This window comes from Aspergillus tanneri (assembly GCF_003426965.1).
Source record: "Aspergillus tanneri strain NIH1004 chromosome Unknown AapTan_3_pilon_pilon_pilon, whole genome shotgun sequence".
Classification (NCBI taxonomy): domain Eukaryota; kingdom Fungi; phylum Ascomycota; class Eurotiomycetes; order Eurotiales; family Aspergillaceae; genus Aspergillus; species Aspergillus tanneri.
In genome coordinates this window covers 509294-530658 of record NW_022984630.1, presented here as the reverse complement: position 1 = coordinate 530658, position 21365 = coordinate 509294, and the positions used below count along the sequence as shown (strand labels likewise).

Below are 21365 nucleotides of genomic sequence, written 5' to 3'. Positions count from 1 at the left end.
TCGCACTCATGGCATCAGACTTTATATTGCGCGGATAGTTTGGGTGAAAGAAAATATTTGTGAATTTCCCCCGGCCTAACGAATTCCATTTTTTATATATCGGAGGTCCATTTTATGTTGACAGTTTGAATCTTGTAACAGGAGCGCTACTAAAAGACTATTGTTCTGCTATATCCGATTACACATTGATGCCATTATCCTATATAATCTACGAGTGCAATCTTGACATCGGGATCATTCCCTCCCTGGTCCTCAATATCCAGATTCTAGAAATAGATCGATCCATACTACGAGGACGATGAATTAAAAAAAAAAAGAAAAAAACCTTCTGCAACACTGCTTTCCATTTAACTGGCTCTGTGCTATGCTATCATTGCATTGCAGTCTGCGTCGCTGAACCCAGTCCTCCAGCATATCTATCCTTTGTGAGGCCGAATGGGCAACGTCGGAGCCACATAATCAAAGTGGCCCATTCCTCCGAGGAAAGCAACATCTTGTGGTCCCCGAGGAGCATATCCAAATGGACACAGGAAGTTGTGTGGGAACCCCAGATCGAAGTCATAACCAGTCTCGATCTCTGCCACGTCCTCGGGGCTCAGTTCTAGGCTCAAAGCCTCGACATTCGCCTTCAGATGCTCGACTTTGCGCCCACCTACGATCGGGAAGAAGTAGGGAGTCTGGTGTGCCGCAGTTTTTTTACTATATTAGCTGGCAAAAGCCTCGGAATAGCGGCTGGCATTCAATTCCTCACCTTCTGCAGTGCGTATGCAAGCGCCACGGATGTCAGAGGCACGTTGTGACGCTGGGCGACCTTGTCCAGCACGGCGGAGACCTTCTCCTCGCGGCCCAGTGTCATATGGGGAGTGTTGCGCCCACCTTCCTTTGCCGGGGCGGTGGGGGACTTGAAATAGCCTGTGGATGCGGTGTTAGTCTCATGGTTCTTGCTCTGCTCAAAAGGGCGCGCGAAGAATGGACCGAGAGAGAGAGAGAAATCATACCGCTGCCCAAAACCCCGAAGGCATGGATGGCCATGCCCTCATCACGACACATGGGCATGACATCCCGCTCAAGATCCCGCGCCTGCGCCGAGTACCTCCCCTGATAGACAGAGAAGGGACGCAACCCATGGGCGCGGGCATAGGCATTGGCCTTAGTCACAACCCAGGCGGGAGCGTCACTGATGCCGAGATAGAGGACCTTGCCCTGGGCCACCAGGTGGTTGAGAGACTGCATGAGCTCGGGAATTCCGGTGGAGAAGTCCCAGGCATGCACATAATACAGGTCGATGTAGTCGGTCTGCAGGTTCCGCAGGCTATTCTGGATGGAAACATGCATGCTCTTGGTGCTGTTGCCCCCATAGTTGCTCTCCTGTACCTGTTGCCCGGTCATGGGTGACAGCGTATATTTGGTCGCGATGACCATCTCCGAACGGCGGCCGGTCTTCGCTAGCCACTCGCCCGTCCACACCTCACTCTGACCTCCATGGTAGGCATTGGCCAGGTCGATAAAGTTGCCGCCCAGCTCGTAGTAAGTGTCGAGCAGCTCGAAGGCCGTTTCCTTGCTGCAGTCGCCCATCATGCCCGCCCAGGCATTTCCCAGGCTCATGCCCCCCAGGGAAATGGGACTGACCCGGACCGATGCCGAGGGTGCCAGCAGTCGGTGTCTGCCCAGCAGACTCTTTGGGGGAGGGGCCGAGATGGCTGCCATGGTGGTTGGTGCTTGGGAATTGATGTTCTTGCCAAATAGGATAGGCTACTGGGTTCTGGTTCACGAGAGCCGTTCAGGGTGCCGTCGGAATCTTGGAATTGGGATCACAATGCGACGAGAGAGCTCTCCTGCCAACCAATATATAACCTATTAATTGTCATCAGCCATGTTTTACACGATTCCCCTTGATTGGCCTACAGAATGCAACCGCAGCAGACAATGGTTGATTCATAATCAAGCAGCGTGTGGCGCTCGGGGATAACCTATCGCCGGAATATGCGCTTCGCAGTTCACTTCAGCCATCGGAGTCCGACCACCTCTTCGCTGTCCGACGATGACAGCAGCCATCCTGCGTGGGAAAGGTTGCTGGAGGGTTCAGGGATTAATACGAAGAGGCAGCCTTCGACCGGCTTCATTGGCCCGACGTCAGCCCCCACGGCTGACGTCAAACCGGACGTCAGAGAACTTATAAGCGCACACAAAACATCCCGATGTGTTCTGCACCTGTGGTTTGCTCGTTGTCTGCATCAAGCATGATGGTCGCATCCCGCCATCTCGTCCTTGTCACCGGTGGTAATGTAACCCCCCGCATTCCCAGAGGGAAGCTCGCTGAAACCGGGCACATGGCTGACAGCTGCCACAGCCACTAGCGGCATCGGCTTTGAGCTGGTCGCCCAGCTGATGGCCAAAGCCTCCTATCATGTGCTCCTGGGCGCCCGGTCTCATGAGAAAGGCCATGCGGCCGTGCAAGCCCTGCGCTCGCGAGGCCTCCCGGGGTCCGTGGAGATGCTCCACATCGACGTGACTGATGACTCTGTGATTGAGTCCGCTGTCCGGAGCGTGGAGCAATCCTTCGGGTACCTCGACGTTCTGGTCAACAATGCCGCCGTCTCGGCCATGACCCTGCCGCGCCTGCGAGACCAGATGCGGGATGCGTTCGATACGAATGCCACCGGGCCTGCGGTAGTGACGAGCGTATTTGCACCGCTCCTGCAGCGCTCCACGGCCGCATCGCGGCGCATTATCAATATTACTAGCGGTGCGGGTTCCATTGCACGGCGGCTGGACCCCTCCTCACCAATCTATAAGGTCCAGCAAGTGCAGTACCGTGCGAGCAAGGCGGCGTTACATATGGTGACAGCTTGTCAGGTCGCGGAGTATGAGCCCCAAGGCATCAAGGTATTTCTCTATGACCCAGGGTTTACCCAGAGCAATCTCGGACCTCACAATACGGCGGCAAACGGGGCAAGGACCGCGGAAGACTCGGTTCGGCCCTTGATGGCGGTGTTGGAAGGGGAGAGGGATCACGAGTCGGGTCAGATATTGCATAATACTGGTGTCTATCCCTGGTAGCGGACGCAGCTGGAGCTTGTAGGCTAGCAAAGAGAAATCAAACCATTGCCTTAATTTTCTAGAACTCTCAAACCCTCGACTTCCGACTGGAGCTCGCACTCCCAAACCGACAATGTTCATCTCGTCCTTGCTCCCCGGCCTCCTAGCAGTAGCCACTATCGTCTCCGCCACCCCAGCCAACAATCAGCGCGTTCACTATGTCATCATCGGTGCAGGGCCGGCGGGATATGTGACGGCGGAAAAGCTGACGCAGAACCCTCGGGTGATGGTGACTCTGCTGGAAGCCGGCCCTGATGGCAGCACGGATCCTCTGATCACCACTCCGGCGAAGTTCTTCGATACACAGGAGTACATGTGGCCGTACAATACCCAGCCAGAGCCCAACCTTGGGGGACTGACGCCGAATCTGTGGCAGGGTCGGATGTTGGGGGGAGGTTCCGGTGTCAATGGCATGCTATACTGTCGGGGCTCTGCATCGGTCTTCGATGAATGGGCGGAGATCTCGGGAAATAAAGGACTGGCATGGCGGTCCCTTCTGGAGGACTTCAAGAAGACGGCCCACTACCGGTCTGATCCGACCGATTCTGATTATGCACAAGTGGTGGACCAGCAGGCGTTTGGCGACGGGCCTCTAGAGATCACCCGCGCGCGGAAGCTCGTGTCGTTCGACGAGCCCTTTGCCAATGCGCTCAAGAACACGCTGCACCTGGACGAGATCGACATGATCTCCGGCACCGGGATCGGGGTCAGTCTGGGACTCGAGACCATTCGCGCCTCCAATCGCACCCGGTCCTACGCTGTCAACGCATATGGCGATCGCATGGCAGGTCGACCCAATTTTCGACTGATCCATGACGCCTGGGTGCAACATATCGGCTTCCACCGGCAGACGGCTCAGAATGTCGTGTACACCAACCGTAGGAACCAGACCTTGACCATCCAAGCCGACGAGGTCATTGTGGCGGCCGGCGCCATCAACTCTCCGCAGCTGCTGATGTTGTCTGGCATCGGGCCCAAGGAGAAGCTCGCCGCGTTGAAGATCCCCCTCGTCGCCGACATTCCGGAGGTGGGAGGCAACCTCTATGACCACCACTACTCCGTGATGCAGTTCCAGGCCGCCGCCAGCGTTGAGACTGCCTGGCAGTGGTCAGAGAATGCCACCGGGGCAGCCATCGCGCAGGCTCAGTATACTCGGCATGGAGGGGGCCCTCTCGGACGCAACAACGGCGACGTATACGGTGCCCTGCGGCTGCCGGACGCGGTCTTCGAGGCCGTCAACAGCTCGCATTATCTTCAATTGCCCCGGGGACCGACCCCATGTGATCTATGAATACGCTAGCACGCCGTTCCTGCCGTCGTCACCCAACGTCAGCATCATGGCCGCCTTTGTCGCGGTGGTGCAACCCGAGGCCACAGGATACGTCACGCTCAACACGTCGGACTATCGCGACGCACCGCTGATCCGCTCCAACTACTACGGATCTGCGGGGGATAAGGCGGCCATCCAGTATGGATACAAGCAGCTGCGGGAGATCATGCATTCCGACGCCCTAAGTCCATTCCTCGGAGAGGAGTTGTTCCCGGGAAAGAATGTTACATTGGATTTGGATATCTGGGCGGCCATCCAACAGGGTGCGCAGTCGTTCCATCATGCGCTGGGGACCGTGGCCCTGGGGACGGTCCTCGATCGCGACTGGAGGGTGAAAGGACTGAAGGGGATACGTGTGGTGGGCTCTGCCGCGATGCCTCGACCTCCGACATGCATGACCCAGGCGCCTTCATACGCAGTGGCACATCGTGCAGCCTTGGATATTATCCGGGCAGACAGTCTTGCGCATCGGTGAGTCTGTTGCGGATCGATATAGCTGCATGGGCAGCTGGAACGGAAACCGATTTGGCCGATGCAGTCTGAAGTCCAAGAGAGCTGGGGTAATGGTCACGTCATGGAATATAGGGCCATCTATCTCGTATTGCTAGATCTATAGAACTTTTTTATAGATTCCAGAAATGCTATTCATAGCCCTGGGTTATATATGTGGCAAATACTAGCATACAGCCTCCTTGATGACAGGAAAGGGAAGATTGTGCTGGGGTAATTCACCGGCCACTTCCCGAATCATTGGGGAATTGTAAATTGAATAGAACCACCTACTGGTCTCCGGGTACTGACTTTCCATCACTTGATGCCATGCGAGAAACGCACCGCTGAGCAACCCGGTGACGAACACATCCGCCACCGTCATCTGGTGGCCAACGAGGAATGCCTTCCCTCCTCGCAGATGCTCCTCCAGTCGACCACATCGGGCTTTCAGAGCACGCACACTGTCATCATGGTCCTGGCGGATAATCTGGCGACGTCCGATGAGTGGTAACAGACAACCCCCGATCGCGGGCAGAAGGTCTCCGTTAGCGAATGACATCCAGCGCAGGATATCGTAGTAGTCGCGACGAGTGGAACCCAGCAAAGTGGTCGTGTCACTCTGAGAAGCCACTATAGCAGGAGCCAAGTCTCTGGTCAACAGAGATGATGCCTAATAAGAAGCAAAAACGGAGTTTCATCACAGACATACCGTAAAGCGTGATGGGGATGCACTCGGTCAGCACGTACCCATCAGCTCCCACGAACGTTGGCACCTGGCCCAACGGGTTCACCTGTAGGAGTTCCTGATAGCCTTCCGGGCTGTTCTCTCTCTCGGCGTAGACAATGCTTAATTCTAGACCGTGTTTTTTAGCCAGGGCTAAGATGGCCATCGACCTAGGATTGGGCTGGTGGGACGATGTTAGTGTCTTGTTTCTTTATTTTTCTTTTTTTCTTTTTTCATTCTGTTGGAAAATGACGAGACAAGGGTTCTAACGCTGTGGGTATAGAGAGTACCGAACGACATCCTGACTTTCGATGGTGTAGCGGTGATGTGCATCAAAGGTCCTATTGTGACGGTTTGAATAAAGGCCTGGGTTTAAGTCGCAACGGTTCGACGTTTTCATATGCTCCGGGGATTTTTTGTCCGTCTTAGAAGAAGCACCATCTGAGTCGGGCCCCGACGTTCTGTCCGTTCTTGAGTGTAATTGACATGTCCGACCCTCGGCCTCATTCGGGGACTCATCCGCCCCCGACATATAATCCTCCCATGGAGGCAATATCCTCACGAAAGCACCTTCATATTCCCCTCCATTCTACTCAGGGGCTTGTACATCCCGATCGACATCGTCATGGCTATCTACGCTGTCCTCGGGGCGACCGGAAATACCGGGACTGCGCTAATCCAGAACATCCTTCAAACGCCCCAGGGGACAATCCACGCATACTGCCGCAACAAGGCCAAACTGCTTCGCCTTCTTCCCGAAGTGGCAGACAACAAGCGCGTGCATGTCTTTGACGGCGGGGTTCATGATGTCGATCTCATGGTCCGTTGCCTCCGGGGCACCCACACTGTCTTTCTCACTGTCACGACCAACGACAACATCCCCGGCTGTCGACTCAGCCAGGACTCGGCGCAGACGGTGCTCGCCGCGCTGCGAAAGATTCAGGAAGAGGAAGCGACCATCCAAATGCCCAAGCTCGTTCTCCTCTCGTCCGCTACGATTGACGAGCATCTCAATCGCGAGATGCCGGCGTGGTTCAAACCAATCATGAAATCGGCCGCTTCCCATGTGTATGAGGACTTGAAAATTACGGAGCGCCTCCTGCGCGAGCAGTCTGACTGGGTGTCCACCATCTTCATCAAACCGGGCGGGCTCTCGGTCGACCGACAGCGAGGACATCAGCTGAGTCTCGACACGCAGGAGTCGTTTATCTCCTACCTCGACCTCGCTGCGGCCATGATCGAGGCGGCCGATGACCCCGATGGTCGGTATGACTTCCAGAATGTCAGTGTCGTGAATACCGGGGGCAAGGCCAAGTTCCCCCGGGGCACCCCCTTGTGTATTGTGGTTGGGCTGTTGCGCCATTTTTTCCCTTCACTGCATCCGTATTTGCCCTCTACGGGTCCGTCTTAATTTGAAGCCGTGGGTTCAGGTAGTTTGCTCACGTGGGAGTATCCAGCATTCTCCAATAGATGCAGACAAAATAAAAACAAAAATAAAAAAAAAAATTATGTGTAAATAAACACGGCAAATATAATTTGGTGGGACGTATGATGCGCATTGCTGAGGCATCGGGAACGAATGTATATCGGAGACCGAAGATTGTCTCTACAAAACCCGAACTATATTAGATCTATATATCCATTTCTCTCTCCACATATGTGTATGTTGCAAAGACAGATTGATCATACCCATTCAAACTTGAGCTCAACCATGACAAACGCCTCGCAGCTTCACCTATCCAACCTCCACCTCGGCATCTGTCACAGCGAGGATGTTCCCGAAGCAGCAGCCGTGGAAATCACCAACCAGTTGCTTCAGCGGAACCACAACGAGCTGCACATCTTCTTCCGAGATATGAACGGACACAACCACTTGGTGCATAACCTCCTGACCCGGCTTGCGCTCGGGGCCTCGCCCGCCCAGCTGCAGACGGCCTACGACGACGACTTGCCCACCCAGAGGGCAATCCCGCTGCGCGACGAGGAGGTAATCCGTAAACTGGCGGACGAGGCGTATTTCGCGGAACGGATCACTCAGATCAACCAGTACGCCAATTTCCTTCGTTTCTTCGAACATCAGATTGACGCCAGAGGCTGGAAAGACGTCGTGCAACAGTACGTATTCAGTCGCAGCCGGATTGCCGAGAAGATCCTACCTCTCATGTATGATGGAGCTTACCACTCCATCATCCACCTGGGCCTCGGGGTTGAATTCGAACAGCCGAGTATTATCGCGGAGGCGCTGGCTCAAGCTGCTGCGCACGATTCCTTTGATACCGACTGGTTCTTTCACACCGTGGAGAAGAAGGCGGACCGGCTGGAAGAGAGCACCGAGTCACCGCCCCTCTGGGAGCTGCTGGGCCATGCCCGCAAAAGTGATGCCCTCGCACGCGCGGCACAGACGGAGGGATTCATTGGCACTATGAAGATGAAGAGGTGCGTCTTTGTCGCCCCCGCCGGGGAGGAGATCACCTCTCTGGCTGCACAGTTCCGTGTCACCGAGCAGACCCTTGAGCTCCGCACAGCCGAGATGATCAGTGTTTGTGCCTACCTCGCAGGGGCCTCCCAGCGTGCCGGCCGTGCCCACAAGATTGACTTCTTCTTCATGCATTGCGTGACCAGTGCCCTCCTCGTCAGTGTCCTGGCCCGACAACCGTGGATTACCACTACCGACAGGATCCGCTTGGTCGAGTGGAAGGGCCGACTCGACCTGGCCTGGTATGTGGTGTGTGGCATGCCGACCCTGGACATTTCGCCTGTGCAGAGCTACCACGGCAGTCCCAGTGGTGAGATGACCTGGGCCGAGCTCTTTCATGCGGTCAATGAGCAACACGACGACGGACATGTTGCCAAGTTTGTGCGCGCGTTGAAGCATGGCCAAGAGGTTTCAGAACCGTTGGTTGGAATACCATGGGCCTCCGCGGCCTTCCCCGTGCAAGGGGACATCTGGCTGAAAATTGCGCGCATGGCGTATGATACGACCTTGGGCTTGCCAGCGCCAGCTAAGTGGGTTGTGATGACGGGAATGGACAAGGCCTGGGCTCAGGTCCCATCCATGAAGGATTGATCCGTCAGTCAGCTACGGGTAACTAACATCTCTGATGATATCTTATAGCTTGAACCGGAGTAGCTCCTGTTGTCAATTTTATTTGTGCACCTAAGGACAAGTATCATATATGAGACAGGTGGTCAAGGTTATCATTTACATATAATCCTACGTTTCTCAGCCCTTTTAGGGATGGTCCCTATGAACATCAAGTAGTGGGCTTAATAGACGATCTATCAGATCCCATATTAGACACGCAGATGAGCTCGCACTGCTGCCTCGAGCTCGTGCTTAACAAGCTTATGCGTTGCGTTCACTGGAAACTGGTCCAGCCCAATCTCCTGCAACGATAAAATTGTCCCCCGAGCATAGTCGCGTCCAAACCTCTGCTCTACATGACGCTGGATATCTTCCCTATCCAGAACACCGTCGAAGTCCCGAACCACAACGACAGGTTCCTGTCCCATCGTCGGATGTGGTGCAGAGACTACGGACGCCTTTACAGAATTAGCAAACCGTTCTCGCATTACCATGGAATGGATCATGGAGTGTACCGCACCTGCTGTCCTGTCAATTTTTCCACGCAGCTCTCCAGAGCTGCGGGCATGATAGCCACCCCATTACAGGTGATCATATCCTTGCGTCGGCCTAAGATAAATACCAGTCCATCCGCGTTCATCATGGCGATATCTCCGGTATTGAACCACCTCCCTTTCGTGTCCTCATAAAAGGAAGATGCGGATACTCCGTGGAGATAGCCCGGTATAACACTCCCGCAGCAAACATGCAGCTCTCCAGACTGGCCTCGGAGCACCGCCTGTCTTCTGTCCGCGTCCCAGATCCGTACAATCGCCCCCGGGGCTACTATTCCGACCGGACAGGTTTCACCAAAGAAGGGGATCTGTTCCAGAGGGGTATTCAGAAAGGGCTGCCAGGTGAAGGCACCCCCGCCTTCTGTCATGCCGTGGTTGACACATATCCGAGCCATCGGAAAGAGGGCAGCGCACCTACTCAGACTATCCTTCGTCACTGCATCGCCTCCTATCTGGACAGTCTGGACGCAGTCAACGGGGAAGGGAGAGACGGACAGCCGATGTGCCATGCCATGCACCATGGCCGGCGTCAGGACAATGAACGTGACCCGGTAGTGTGAGATGGCTGTCGCCATGTCGTCCACGGAAAATCCTCCGTCGCTGGACAGGACGACGGCGCCGCCTTCGCGCCAGGTCTGTAGCGTCTGCGCCGGTGCAATTCCTCGAGAGTTGTGCGCCTGCTGTAGAGCACGTATGGAGCAATTCTCCTGATTGATCAGCCACGCCTGCGAGTGTAGGACGTGTGTCATGCCTCGGACTGGCTGAGGGCAACCCTTGGGGCGACCGGACGTGCCGGACGTGAACATGATTGAGTGGATGCGATCCGGATTGTCGTTCCGCGCCGCTTCTTCCAGCAGACGCTGCTCCGGTAAGGACGGTGTTCTTGTTGAAGCGTTGAGAGCTAGATCGACCAGACTGATCCAGCCCGGCAGGGAGCTATCGAGAGCAATGCGGAGGAGCGGCTTTGCAAGACGGGGCAGTTGTCCCAGGGCAGCGTCCACGGCATTGCTCCCTAACGGATCATGTACAACAACCAGGGATGGTGCGACGGCACCCAGGGTTGCCTTCAGGTACTCCCGGCTGGATTCCTGGAGCAGTGCGGGGTCCACCGAGACGAATGTTAGGCGCAGAAGTTCACAGGCCCAGAGAAGCAGGGCATACTCCACGCCATTGGGGATTAGAACCAGCATAGTGGACTCGGCCTCCACGTTGTTTGCCGTCATACCAGCGACCAGCTTGTGAGCGGCGCCATGTAACTGTGTATACGTCCATGACAGACAGTCCGCTCGATGCGGTCCAACCTCTGCCTCTTCGTCTGCGGGGACAAGATGGCCCAGGTGATCTGCAGACTGGTGCATGCATACAACAGCGGCTCCATGGGGATTGTTTTGCAGGCCTTGTTCTATGTGCGCAAAGACCGACGTTTTGTTCTCCAGGGGACCACCATCCATTTCCGATACAGTGTCGTGGACATGGTGAATGCCGGTTCTCCTCCGAACAAGGTTGGACGGAAGAAGAAATCGGATTCGGTGGAGGAGTTGGTATAGTAGTCTGATGATAAAAAGCTTCATGTCAGATAGTATGATGTCGGTCGATCCTGATTTATTTTTTCTACGGAAAGATGGGCTCCTGTGTATGTTTACTGCATATTGTCCCTCCATTTAGGGTTCCCTTCGGGCTATAACAGCATACCGCATTGATCCACTAGCATTGACTCCGAATAGAACTTAGTGCTACAAAGACGCTTGTAATCCACTGTTCCGTATCGCCATCGGGGTTCGGACCATTCTTGACTCTTGTCAGATCCGTCCTGCCAATTCAACCCCGACGAAAACTAAGCGACCAGGATCTGCACCATTCCAATCACCGCCCCAGCCAAAGGGAAAAGGCTCCTTGCCAGATGCATCCAACACCATTTCGTCACCAGTGCCCTTGCTTCCTCCATCGTCGCCACCGCCCCAGAAGCTCGGCTACTCGCCTCCAGTGCAAAGAGTATATTATTCGTAGGGACCATCACCAACCAGGTGAAAGGAAGCATGGCGACAGTGGTGAGACCCGCCAGGACCAGCGCACCCCACGACTTCTTCGCCTTTCGTCGGCGCCAGGCCGAATAGCCGTACAGGGAAAAGGTGACCACTGCTAGAGTTGGGAGGACCTGATGCCCATAGTGATACAGACGGACCCACTGGTGGAAGAGCTGCCCCGGGACAGTCGTGGTGTCCAGGAAGACAGGGACAGCCATCAGAGATAGGCTCGTCATTGCACCTGACGGTTCGTGTGAGAGCGAATTAATTGTGCACAAGCATCAATCATCTTACCGGAAAGAAACATGCCCGTCAGAACGGCCGTAGCCTGAAAATCCTTCCTCGACGATGAGGCCTCGATTCCATCCACCACCACGCCATGGTCAACAAACTGAGAGATCCATCCAATGGTCATCCTGCATCAACAATTTCCCAGTCAGATTGGAAGAACCGAACGTCAAGGGTCAGGGGAGACGCACATGCTTCTTTTGGTATCGGCGAATTGCTCATGATCCCCCAGTAAATGCTGCTGATACCACGGGTCCTGCTTCATCCGCTTGTAATCCTCCAGGCGGCGAAAAACTACCTGGCTGAAGCAGTCAAAGTCAGCGATATTGGCCATCTGCGAGTCGAAGAGCTGGCCCATCAGCGCCCGCGTGGCATGCGGGTTATGGATCTGTAGGAATGTCAGCAACGGTCCCCGGGCTGGTTCGCGCGACGAGAGGGGAAGGCCATCCCTGCGTCCATCGCACCACTCCATATTTCACCATCAGGTCCTGGGTCATGGGAGCAGAGATTTTAGTCATATGGTGCTTGTAGTCCTCCTCGCTCATACCGGGCTTGCGGTAGCCGCAGATGGTGAGGCAGAGGAGCTTATCGGAAGAGCCAGCCATTCCCTCAGAAGACTTGAAAATTGTCATTGTAGTTCTGCCTCCCTGAAGCATCAAATACGGGTGAATAAATGTGTGATCGTTACCAGCACTATTGTCTGGTACCTATGTATGCATCCTGCGATGTATTTATAAATTGTCGGGCATTCAGCCCGGAAAGCAGACCGAGGACATGCTTAACACCGGAGAGCGAAGACCAAAGGTGATCTTTAGTGTCAACCATCGGGAGTTTATACTCTACAATACGATTTTTCCACGCATGGCTGAGGATGAGTCCTCAGTGAGTTCCTTGATGGAGAGAAACAAAATAAAATAAAAAGCTGGAAGCAGCTAAATTGTAGAACATACGCGAGGGTACAAACGCCGTAGAAAAGAAAATCACGAGACTCGGAGCAATCTAATTCTAGTTATAGTATTCGAGGAGCCATGCCCGTAAATCGCCTATTGTCGGATATTCCAAGAATAGACTGCCACTCACAGACACCCCAAGCTCCTCCCGAAACTTCTCGGAAATAACCAGGCTCATCAGGCTGTCTACACCAAGGGACGCAAAGGAGGCATCGTCCGTGAGGTCGGAGTGTTCCAGAGCCGCTTCCTTGGCGATCAGTGCAATGGCCTTTGCTGCGACACTGTCCGAAGACTCCCCTGCAGCCGTAGGAGCTGGAGCCTGGCCCGGCTCTGGGGCTGGTGCTGGAGCAGCCGCTTTGGGTGCTGGCAACGGTGACGAAGTCACCGGCAGAGCTGCAGGAGTGGGCTTCGGGGCCAATGCAGCGGGAGCAGCAACTGCGGCAGCAGCAGGGGGACTGTCAAGATCTGGGGGGGAGAAGAAGCGGTTGAGTAGGATGCGGGGATACCGACGGAACTGGATGCCCTGGACCAAGCCAATAATCTCCGCGTCGTGGAGGATATAAACATCACCCAGATACACCGTGGCGTCGGCCGCGGTTGGGATCATCTTGACATAGGAGCGATACTGCGCCCCGGCGACAAGCGGCCGGGCAAAACGCATGCTGCGCCAGCCGGGGGTGACGCAATAGTTAGCCTTGGTATCGATGGCGTCCGAGACGTTCATCACAAATCCCGCCAGGTGAGCCACGCTGTCGATGAAATACGGTGGGACAGTCCACACGCCGCCTTTTTGGGTCGTCAGGGTCACCGCGGCCGTGGCCTCGAGCTCGTGGAGAATGACGGACTGCATGCCACGGTACTTGTCGGCATAATCCACCAAGTTGTTGGCAAATAGCAGATATGCCATGCGGTGGGAGAATCGGTTGGCGATACCTTCGTCCGCCAGGCGCTCGAGGGCGTCGATTCTCCCTTGCACGAGATGCTTCTGTGGGATCCATGACTCCAGCCAGGCGGCGGCATCTCCGTACTGGATCTCTGCACTGGCAAACGGTTCCTCAATGTCCCCGTTGGCCAGGACGTTGCGCCAGAACAAACTGGCCTGGCCGGAGGAGATGTCACCGGTCTCCACCGAAACCCGGATGCACTGTGGTCGGCCAGTATCCTGCTGCGCCACGAGCCCTTTGACGACGTGGAAGTTGGCGATGTTCATATGCACCGCGTTGGCCCCCCCGGAACGAGATTCTGATACAGGTATTTTCCTAAGGTATAGGCAATGTCTGCATGAATTGACTAATTGCGTGGTTAGTACATCTGTACGCAGGACGCAGAGTAGAAGTAGTAGGAAACAAAGGGTGGACTCACTGATGTGACCACGCCACAGTTATTCATCCGGTGCCCGTTAGCCGCGGCGAGGAATTCCGGTTGCATGAGATCCGACTGCATCACCACCTTTCCAGCCGGTTTGCGGAAACTCTCCTCGATAATCCGCTGCACTGTCGATGTCTGCAGATTGGACTGCACCCCCGTCGACGGGGCCAGACCCGCCTTGGCCGCTTTCTCGGCGTCATAGAAGGTATTGCCCTTGGTCAACGCCCAGTCACCATTGTACATAATCCAATAGTTCTTGTCATTCCACGCATACGTGGGCAGATCCAAGAGACGTAAGGCGGTTCGAACGGTCGGTGGAACTCATTCCAGTCCAAAGGCACCCCTGCGCTGTGAAGACTTGTCAGACTCTGAGCCAGGGTGGTCCAGTTGTCCTCGGTCCGATTCAACGAAGGGACGGCTGCGTTCAGAGTGGGGATGGTCGCCTTGACGAAGCCGGTGCAGACAGGATGTGGTCCAAGTTCGACCCAGACTGTCTCCTCGTCGACGGTCGAAATCCTTTGGGCCGCTTGGAGTGCTGCCAGGAAATTGACCGTCTCCCGTGTCGCTCGGCGGACATACTGAGCGTTCACGGTCTTGTCAGCAAAGATGACCTTGCCTAGTAAAGGCGAGATGACCGGGAGCCGGGGCGGCTGGAAGAGGATTCCGCTTTGTGCCAGCGACTCGAAGTCGTCGAGGATGAGGTCCGTCTGGGCCGAATGGAAGGCAAAGGCCACGTCCAGGCGGTAGCAACGGTAGCCCATGGCTTCCAGCGGGGGGAACAATGGCATCCATCTCAGCCCGGGAGCCACTCAGGACAGTTTCCTTGGGCCCGTTGATGCAGGCTACCTCGAAGGCAAGGCCACCGGCAGATTGCTCAATTTCGGGCAGCGACGCCCTCACTGCCACCATTTGATGACTGCCGGCCTGGCACTTCTGCTCCAGAAGCTTCGCCCGGTAACCGACCAGCGCGAGTGCATCACTGGCCGACAGAACTCCGGCCACGTAGAGCGCAGCATACTCGCCCAAGCTGTGACCAACCACCACACTGGGCCTGACGCCCAGAGAGTCCCAGTAGCGAGCCAGGGCCATCTCCAATGCCACCAGCGCCATTTGGGTGACCACAGGTGAGTGTGCATGGTCCTTGTGGAAGCTCCCATCGATGGCCGGAACAAAGGACGGGAAGCCTTGTCTCTGGGCAAGGGAGTCGAGGTACAAGATCTGGGATCTGAAGACGGGGGCCTGGTGAAATAGCTCCAGGTTCATGGATTTATGGGATGCACCTTGGCCGGTAAAGGCGAATGCCACCGGTGGGGGACCCGTAGCAGGGATGGGCTTGTGCGAGTCCACCGACTCAAGAGAACTGCCCAGCTTCTTCCGGGCCTGCGTAACGTCAGAGATGGCAATGGCCACGCGGTGGTTATGATGGTACCGCCGCGCCGTCGTGGTATAGGAGAGGTCAGCCAGCGAGACTTCCGGATGGGCATCCAGATACGCCAGGAGCCGTTCCAGATTGCCCTTGAGGGATATTTTGCTCTTGGCCGAGACAAGCACAGCATGGGTCCGCCGTGGGTCCGTCGTGACGGGGGTTTCTCGCTGGGGCGCATCTTCCAGGACCAACGTGGTATTCCCCCCAGCGGCGCTGAAGTTATTGACAACTGCATACCGAGACTTGGCCTCCAGACGCGGCCATGCCGTCTTCTCAAACGGAATGTGCACATTGCGCCGGTCGAGGTCCTTCGGGAAAGTCGGGTTCAGGCTATTCTTAATGCCGATATGTGGCGGGATGGCGTTGTTCTGGTACATCAGAAGGACCTTCAGCAGCGCAGTCACACCGGCGACCGCCTCTCCGTGGCCGACATTCGCTTTGACGGCTCCAATATGCAGCGGCTGCTTGGCCGTGCGGCGCTTGGTGCTGTTCGGGGCAAAGACATCGGTGATAGACTTGATCTCCACCGCATCGCCCGCCTGCGTCCCGGTACCGTGCATCTCCACGTAGCTGACGTCCAGCGGGTCCACGCCCGCGGAGCGGAGAACCTGTTGGTACAGGTAGGATTGCGCTCCGGCATGGGGATGTGTGATAGAGACCGCTTCCGCCGAGTGATTCGTTGCGGTCCCCAAGATCACCCCGAGGATATTATCATTATCGCCCACAGCGTCGTCGAAGCGTTTCAGCACAATGGAAGCCACCCCGTCGGCACGGCAGTATCCATCTGCTTCACAGTCCCAGGTCTTACAGGCATTCGGAGTCTTGGATAGGAAGTGGCCGTTGCTGAGACCCGCAAAGGCATCGGAGTTGGTCAGGACGTTCATCCCGCCGGCAACCACCATATCCGTATCTCCATTCCAGAGCGACGTGCATGCGGCCTGGATAGTGGCCAGGCTGGACGAGCAGGCAGTATCACAGCTGAAGCTGGGTCCGGAGAACTTGAAGAAATAATTGATGCGGCCGGGCCCGAACGCACGACATCCGCCGGGGATGAAGTAGGTGCTGATCTCCTGGGCGGTATTGACTTCGCGATAGTCGTCACTAGCCTGACCGTAGAAAGTCCCAATGCGATGCAGGTTGGTAGAGGCCGTGCGGTTGGCCACATACCCAGCTCTTTCGAGGGCTTCATACGCCGTCACCAACGCAAGGCGCTGCATCGGATCGGTTTGCTGGGCCTCGCGCGGCGACATGTTAAAGAAGGGCGCGTCAAAGAGCCCCGGCTCCTCGATGAAGCAGCCATAGGGTGTCATGCTGGTATTCACCCGTTTGCCAGTCGGGTCATAGTGCGAGTCGACGTCGAAGCGATCGGCTGGGATCTTCCGGTGCACGTCAAGGCCCTGTTCTAGAAGCTGCCAGAACTTCTCCGTGTCGGTGGCGCCAGCGGGCATGCGGCAGGACATGCCAACGATGGCAAGCTTAGACTGCTTGGTCCCGCGGGCAGCCGTTGAGCCGATTCCGGTCTTGCTCACCCATGGAATCAGCTCCTCCGTGGCCATCGCCGTGTCCGGTATGACGGCGGCGGATGTGCTGAGAAGGTCGTGAATAGGGAGCGAGAGGCGGAAGACGAATATCTGACACTCGGGCGCACTGAGACTTTGGGCGCATTCTATTACTCCCTGAACGACCCGGTCCCACTCGATCTTCTGCGTCATGATCTCGATGATTATCTGCTTGAACAGCTCTCGTGCCGATCCCACGACATAGGGACGCCCGGTGGATGTAGAGAAGATCGGTATGCCCGGTACCAGCCGTTCATTCAATTGACGCATGGATTGGGTGCTGATGACTTCATCCACATGTTTCTCGTTGTAGATGTGCTCTGCATGACACAGTCCCCCGTATACAGGAAGGCTGACAATTTTGCGGCCGCGGAAGAACTCGGACAGCCGAAAGATACGCTTGAGTCGCGACGGGGGCCCGCTGACGGTCACGGATGTTTGGCTCAAGGCGCTGATGAAGACCTGGCTGGCACGGGGGGTATTCTGTTGTATGTTGTATCAGCAAATCGAAATCTGAAGGTTCGTTCTCTCGAGCGCTTTGGTCCCCAACTCACTTCTGTTTTGTGAATCGAATCCAATTCAGCCTGGACATCTTCCACGGCAACACCCGTAACAACGGACGCCCACGTTTCTGGGGAGCTGTTGGGATCTCGCTGCTCCAGGTTCTGGGAGATCTCGTCAACCACAACCCCCAGGCGGAAGGCAACACGCACGACCTCTGCACCCGCTATGGGGAGGTCTGTAAGGACTTGGGAGAGAGAGACCGCCGCAGTGGCCAGGAGACCAATGCCCAGCCCGGCAAGATATGTGTTTCCCAATGGGAGATCGTACCCACCCGAGGAGATCTCGTAGTATCTATTGCCGGGAGTTAGAAAGCCTGGGGCGCAACGGATCCCCGCTCAGGAGTAATACGCACCGGATCAAAGTCCCCAATTCCAACATGCAGAGCAATACTCCATCGATGGATCCACCAAGCGGACCCTTTCGTAGTGCCGGGTGATCCGCCAGGTCCAGCACCGTGTCCAGTGGGGGCATCAATCTCTTCAGTGAAGCTGGGAGCTGGCGAATCTCCTCACGAATGGCGATGGTGGCATCATCAATAAACTGGGCCAGGATCGGGTGGCTTCGAGAGTTGCTATGCTTGTACAGCCGACGGAGAAGATCCTGCAAGTCATCATGTGGAAACTCATTGCTGAAGTAGACCAGTTTCATTTTAGACGCCTCGATCTGGGAATCAGATGCAGGAGTATAGATCGTCATTGCTTTGATATATGGGTATGTGTGTACCGCTATCTATCTCAAGGCACGCACGCAAGAGTGCCCACCGGGTATACAAAGGAAAGGATAATGGCTGGGACATAAATGCACAGGAGGGTAAAAAAGGAGTTTATCTACCTCTTTTGGGCAACCCACGTCCGTATGCCGGCATGAGAACAAGGCTGGACATGCCTGCTTACGGCCGGTAAGTCGCCACGTGGGCCACGTTTGGCGAGCTACATGGAAGAGTCCCAATAGGCCGTATCTCCCCTTCTTCGGTGAATAGGAAATATCGGACTAGGTCAGAGACTCCGATCCGGTTGCAACGTCCCGGCTCCAGGCTGACTCCTGCCTGACAACGAGTCGAAAGTTTTATTCCACCCTGGCCCTCAAGGGTAGCGCTCAGCCCAAATTTCTCTCCACGGCTGTCCAGTATGAGTCGAGGTGGGTATCAACAGATCAACAAGGCACTCAACGCGTGTGCATTTGAAGACTATCTCTGCACGCAGCTGCAACGCCTGCCGCAGTTGGAGGATATCGAGCAGATCAGCCCGCGGGTCCTCCGAGTGCTTGGTCAGAACGCCGGGAAGGTAGTCCTCGACTATATGAAACGAAGAGTCCCATTGGCTGGCGCCGCTACTGACCATGTCTATCCTTAGTTTACCCTGCAGGGAACAAATACATACATCGTTGGCACAGGACCCTCACGGCTCATTATCGACACGGGGCAAGGCATCCCTGAATGGGCAGACCTGATCTCGTCGACACTCACCGGGGCATCAATCTCGCTCTCCCAGGTGCTCCTGACCCATTGGCACGGAGACCACACTGGCGGTGTCCCTGATCTGCTCCGCCTGTATCCATCGCTCTCCACCGCGATCTACAAGAACTCGCCTTCCAAGGATCAGCAGCCCATAGTGGACGGGCAAGTATTTTCCGTCGAGGGCGCAACTCTCCGCGCCGTCCACAGCCCCGGTCATTCTCATGATCATATGTGCTTTATTCTGGAGGAGGAAAACGCCATGTTTACTGGAGACAATATCCTAGGCCACGGCACCAGCGCTGTCGAAGAGCTTGGGGTTTATATCTCAACACTACAGGCGATGCAGTCACAGAATTGCACTACTGGATATCCTGCTCATGGCGCAGTCATCCCAAATCTCCCTGAGAAAATCGCTGCTGAGCTAGCGCAGAAGGCGAGACGGGAGCGACAGGTCTTGCAGATCCTGGCAAACCTTCAAAAAGAACAAGGCGCGAGAAAGAAAGGAAAATCTGCCAGCGTTACGGTGCAGCAGCTGGTAGGTTTGATGCATGGGAGTGGGCTGGATGAGGATGTGAGAACCCTCGCCCTGGAGCCGTTCATCGATGAAGTGCTACAAAAATTGGCCGAAGATGGCCGGGTTGGGTTCGAGATGAGGTCCGGGGAGAAGAGGTGGTTTGGTGTTGGAGATTTGGCATGACTTGTCTTTTTGCAATCGGTATCTAGTCTCTAGATGTTCGGGGTTTCAATACTACAGTTATCTTTCTTCGCTTGATTCTATTCTTCGTCGACCCTATCTATGTTCCTTCCTGATCTGGGCCCACAAAGGTAGGGCTCGTAATAGCACGTGCCCTGTACCATACGTAGTTCAGGCTTACGACAAAAGGGTTGCTCAACCACAGATCAGCGCATTCAGAAGCTACTGACTGTTCAGACCCCGGTAATTTTCTTGGATCGGACTCCGATATTACCATTAGGTCCTTGGGCCGACAGGAAGAGGATGGTCGGATTCCGATCCTCGGGTTTCAATTAGCGTCCTCCTTGGCGATGATCGATGTCTCAGCCACATAATGTCGTTCTTCGGTCTTACAGTATTTTAGAATGGTTAATGGATTATCAAAAGTGCAAGATCTATGGCTTCTGTTTCACATGATACGTCTTGAAACTGGAAGTAGGGACTAAACTGGGATACGTTAGGATATATCCTGATCCGGACTAATTACACAAGTAGATGCAAAATGAACCCAACAAGAGCTACAAAGACCCTAGATAGAAGGTCCTTAATTATGTAGAATAAGCCTCATCATTGCTGAAGTTTTAACGTTTCCGGCACGTTCTACCATGTGGAATATTCACTTGTAGTAGCCCCTCTTCTGAGCCAGGGTTGTCAAACCTTTCCTATCACCAGCACTTTCAAGCATGATCTACTCCATTCTGAGGCTGGTTAAAATGTTCCTTTGTATCCAAGAACACCTTATCGTAGTCATATTCAAACCACCGGGCATGTGGGCATAACCCGGCAAACTTCCACACCCCTTCCACCTTTTTATATCTCATTGTCCCAGCACCGTGTGAGTGACCCTTGACAGCCACCGTCGTGAACGTCCTATCGGTATACTTCTGGTGCGGCACGCGCACCTGATGTCGGCCGATGATCTCGTCGTCACCTACCTTTTCCCATCGTGAGGCTCCGATAAAGTGCTGTGTCCTGAGAAGTGGGTTGCCCAGGAACTTTGGATCCGAGGCCATGGCAATGAATTGTTCCGCGGGCATGGCTTCCCAGATCTTGTCCAAGAAGGACCGGTAGTCTACCTGTACCGTCACCATAGATGTCAGATGCAATTCCCACCACGAATCTATATATAGTATATATTTAATATATAGACCGAACAGAAGGGGTGTCTGACTCTGAGTGTTGGAGCAATGCATTGGCGTAAACGATCCCAGTCCTATTATCAGGTCAGATTCACTGGTCTGCATGCAAATACGTATACGGTTCATACTTTTGTATCGTAGCTCTCTGCCCACTCGAAAAGAGCTGCCTGACAGCCGGTAATCTCTGCAGGCCGGTAAGCAGCTAAAGTTGATCAAGTATCTAGATTTACTCGCCCTCAAACGTAGGAGTTGCAGCCATAGTTTCTAGCAGATATCAAGCGGATAGAAAAGATAGAGTCCTGAAATTGTGAAAGGCGACTATTCACCTGCGGGTCAAGGGATCAAGGACGGGATACCTTTATTTTTATTGTGTTGACAGGTCCCAGGGCACTAGAGCTCTGTAATCGTGAGTGACCTTGCTAGCGGTTATTGGGGGCGTGTCGGTTTCCGAACGTCAGACCTACAACACTGCCGAGATCTGTAAGTCGGCCCTAATCGGTTGCTACAAAGATCGGCATATTGAGGGTTCACAGTTCCGCAAGGTGACCCATTGTGTAGTTTGGTAGTTACTCAC

General features: G+C 55.0%; 11 protein-coding genes across 11 annotated transcripts; 6 read left to right on the top strand and 5 right to left on the bottom strand.

The window, feature by feature from the left end:
• Positions 1-416: 416 nt before the first annotated feature.
• ATNIH1004_003969 (uncharacterized protein) lies at positions 417-1707 on the bottom strand (the record flags this gene model as incomplete). The annotated part of the gene is made up of 3 exons (XM_033568641.1): positions 417-677; positions 752-912; positions 999-1707. 3 exons carry the CDS (start codon positions 1705-1707, stop codon positions 417-419), a joined length of 1131 nt encoding a protein of 376 aa, XP_033427447.1.
• Positions 1708-1983: 276 nt separating this feature from the next.
• ATNIH1004_003968 (uncharacterized protein) lies at positions 1984-3060 on the top strand (the record flags this gene model as incomplete). Its single annotated transcript, XM_033568640.1, has 2 exons — positions 1984-2216; positions 2358-3060. 2 exons carry the CDS (start codon positions 1984-1986, stop codon positions 3058-3060), a joined length of 936 nt encoding a protein of 311 aa, XP_033427446.1.
• Positions 3061-3172: 112 nt separating this feature from the next.
• On the top strand, positions 3173-4390 carry ATNIH1004_003967 (GMC family oxidoreductase; the record flags this gene model as incomplete). The annotated part of the gene is made up of 1 exon (XM_033568639.1): positions 3173-4390. The coding sequence occupies one exon, from the start codon at positions 3173-3175 to the stop codon at positions 4388-4390; it is 1218 nt and encodes a 405-aa protein (XP_033427445.1).
• Positions 4391-4436: 46 nt separating this feature from the next.
• Positions 4437-4904, top strand: ATNIH1004_003966 (uncharacterized protein; the record flags this gene model as incomplete). The annotated part of the gene is made up of 1 exon (XM_033568638.1): positions 4437-4904. The coding sequence occupies one exon, from the start codon at positions 4437-4439 to the stop codon at positions 4902-4904; it is 468 nt and encodes a 155-aa protein (XP_033427444.1).
• Positions 4905-5105: 201 nt separating this feature from the next.
• On the bottom strand, positions 5106-5811 carry ATNIH1004_003965 (glutathione S-transferase family protein; the record flags this gene model as incomplete). The annotated part of the gene is made up of 2 exons (XM_033568637.1): positions 5106-5551; positions 5631-5811. 2 exons carry the CDS (start codon positions 5809-5811, stop codon positions 5106-5108), a joined length of 627 nt encoding a protein of 208 aa, XP_033427443.1.
• Positions 5812-6270: 459 nt separating this feature from the next.
• Positions 6271-7056, top strand: ATNIH1004_003964 (NAD(P)-binding oxidoreductase; the record flags this gene model as incomplete). The annotated part of the gene is made up of 1 exon (XM_033568636.1): positions 6271-7056. One exon carries the CDS (start codon positions 6271-6273, stop codon positions 7054-7056), a length of 786 nt encoding a protein of 261 aa, XP_033427442.1.
• A 300-nt stretch (positions 7057-7356) lies between these two features.
• ATNIH1004_003963 (questin oxidase family protein) lies at positions 7357-8712 on the top strand (the record flags this gene model as incomplete). The annotated part of the gene is made up of 1 exon (XM_033568635.1): positions 7357-8712. The coding sequence occupies one exon, from the start codon at positions 7357-7359 to the stop codon at positions 8710-8712; it is 1356 nt and encodes a 451-aa protein (XP_033427441.1).
• Positions 8713-8939: 227 nt separating this feature from the next.
• On the bottom strand, positions 8940-10735 carry ATNIH1004_003962 (uncharacterized protein; the record flags this gene model as incomplete). Its single annotated transcript, XM_033568634.1, has 2 exons — positions 8940-9188; positions 9251-10735. 2 exons carry the CDS (start codon positions 10733-10735, stop codon positions 8940-8942), a joined length of 1734 nt encoding a protein of 577 aa, XP_033427440.1.
• A 383-nt stretch (positions 10736-11118) lies between these two features.
• Positions 11119-18159, bottom strand: ATNIH1004_003961 (Type I Polyketide synthases (Type I PKS); the record flags this gene model as incomplete). Its single annotated transcript, XM_033568633.1, has 10 exons — positions 11119-11549; positions 11603-11724; positions 11788-11984; positions 12061-12213; positions 12677-13690; positions 13909-14099; positions 14189-14621; positions 14695-17382; positions 17454-17754; positions 17816-18159. 10 exons carry the CDS (start codon positions 18157-18159, stop codon positions 11119-11121), a joined length of 5874 nt encoding a protein of 1957 aa, XP_033427439.1.
• A 431-nt stretch (positions 18160-18590) lies between these two features.
• Positions 18591-19616, top strand: ATNIH1004_003960 (uncharacterized protein; the record flags this gene model as incomplete). The annotated part of the gene is made up of 2 exons (XM_033568632.1): positions 18591-18746; positions 18816-19616. The coding sequence occupies 2 exons, from the start codon at positions 18591-18593 to the stop codon at positions 19614-19616; spliced, it is 957 nt and encodes a 318-aa protein (XP_033427438.1).
• Positions 19617-20329: 713 nt separating this feature from the next.
• Positions 20330-21050, bottom strand: arp1 (scytalone dehydratase arp1; the record flags this gene model as incomplete). The annotated part of the gene is made up of 3 exons (XM_033568631.1): positions 20330-20728; positions 20808-20865; positions 21022-21050. The coding sequence occupies 3 exons, from the start codon at positions 21048-21050 to the stop codon at positions 20330-20332; spliced, it is 486 nt and encodes a 161-aa protein (XP_033427437.1).
• Between the last annotated feature and the right edge of the window lie 315 nt (positions 21051-21365).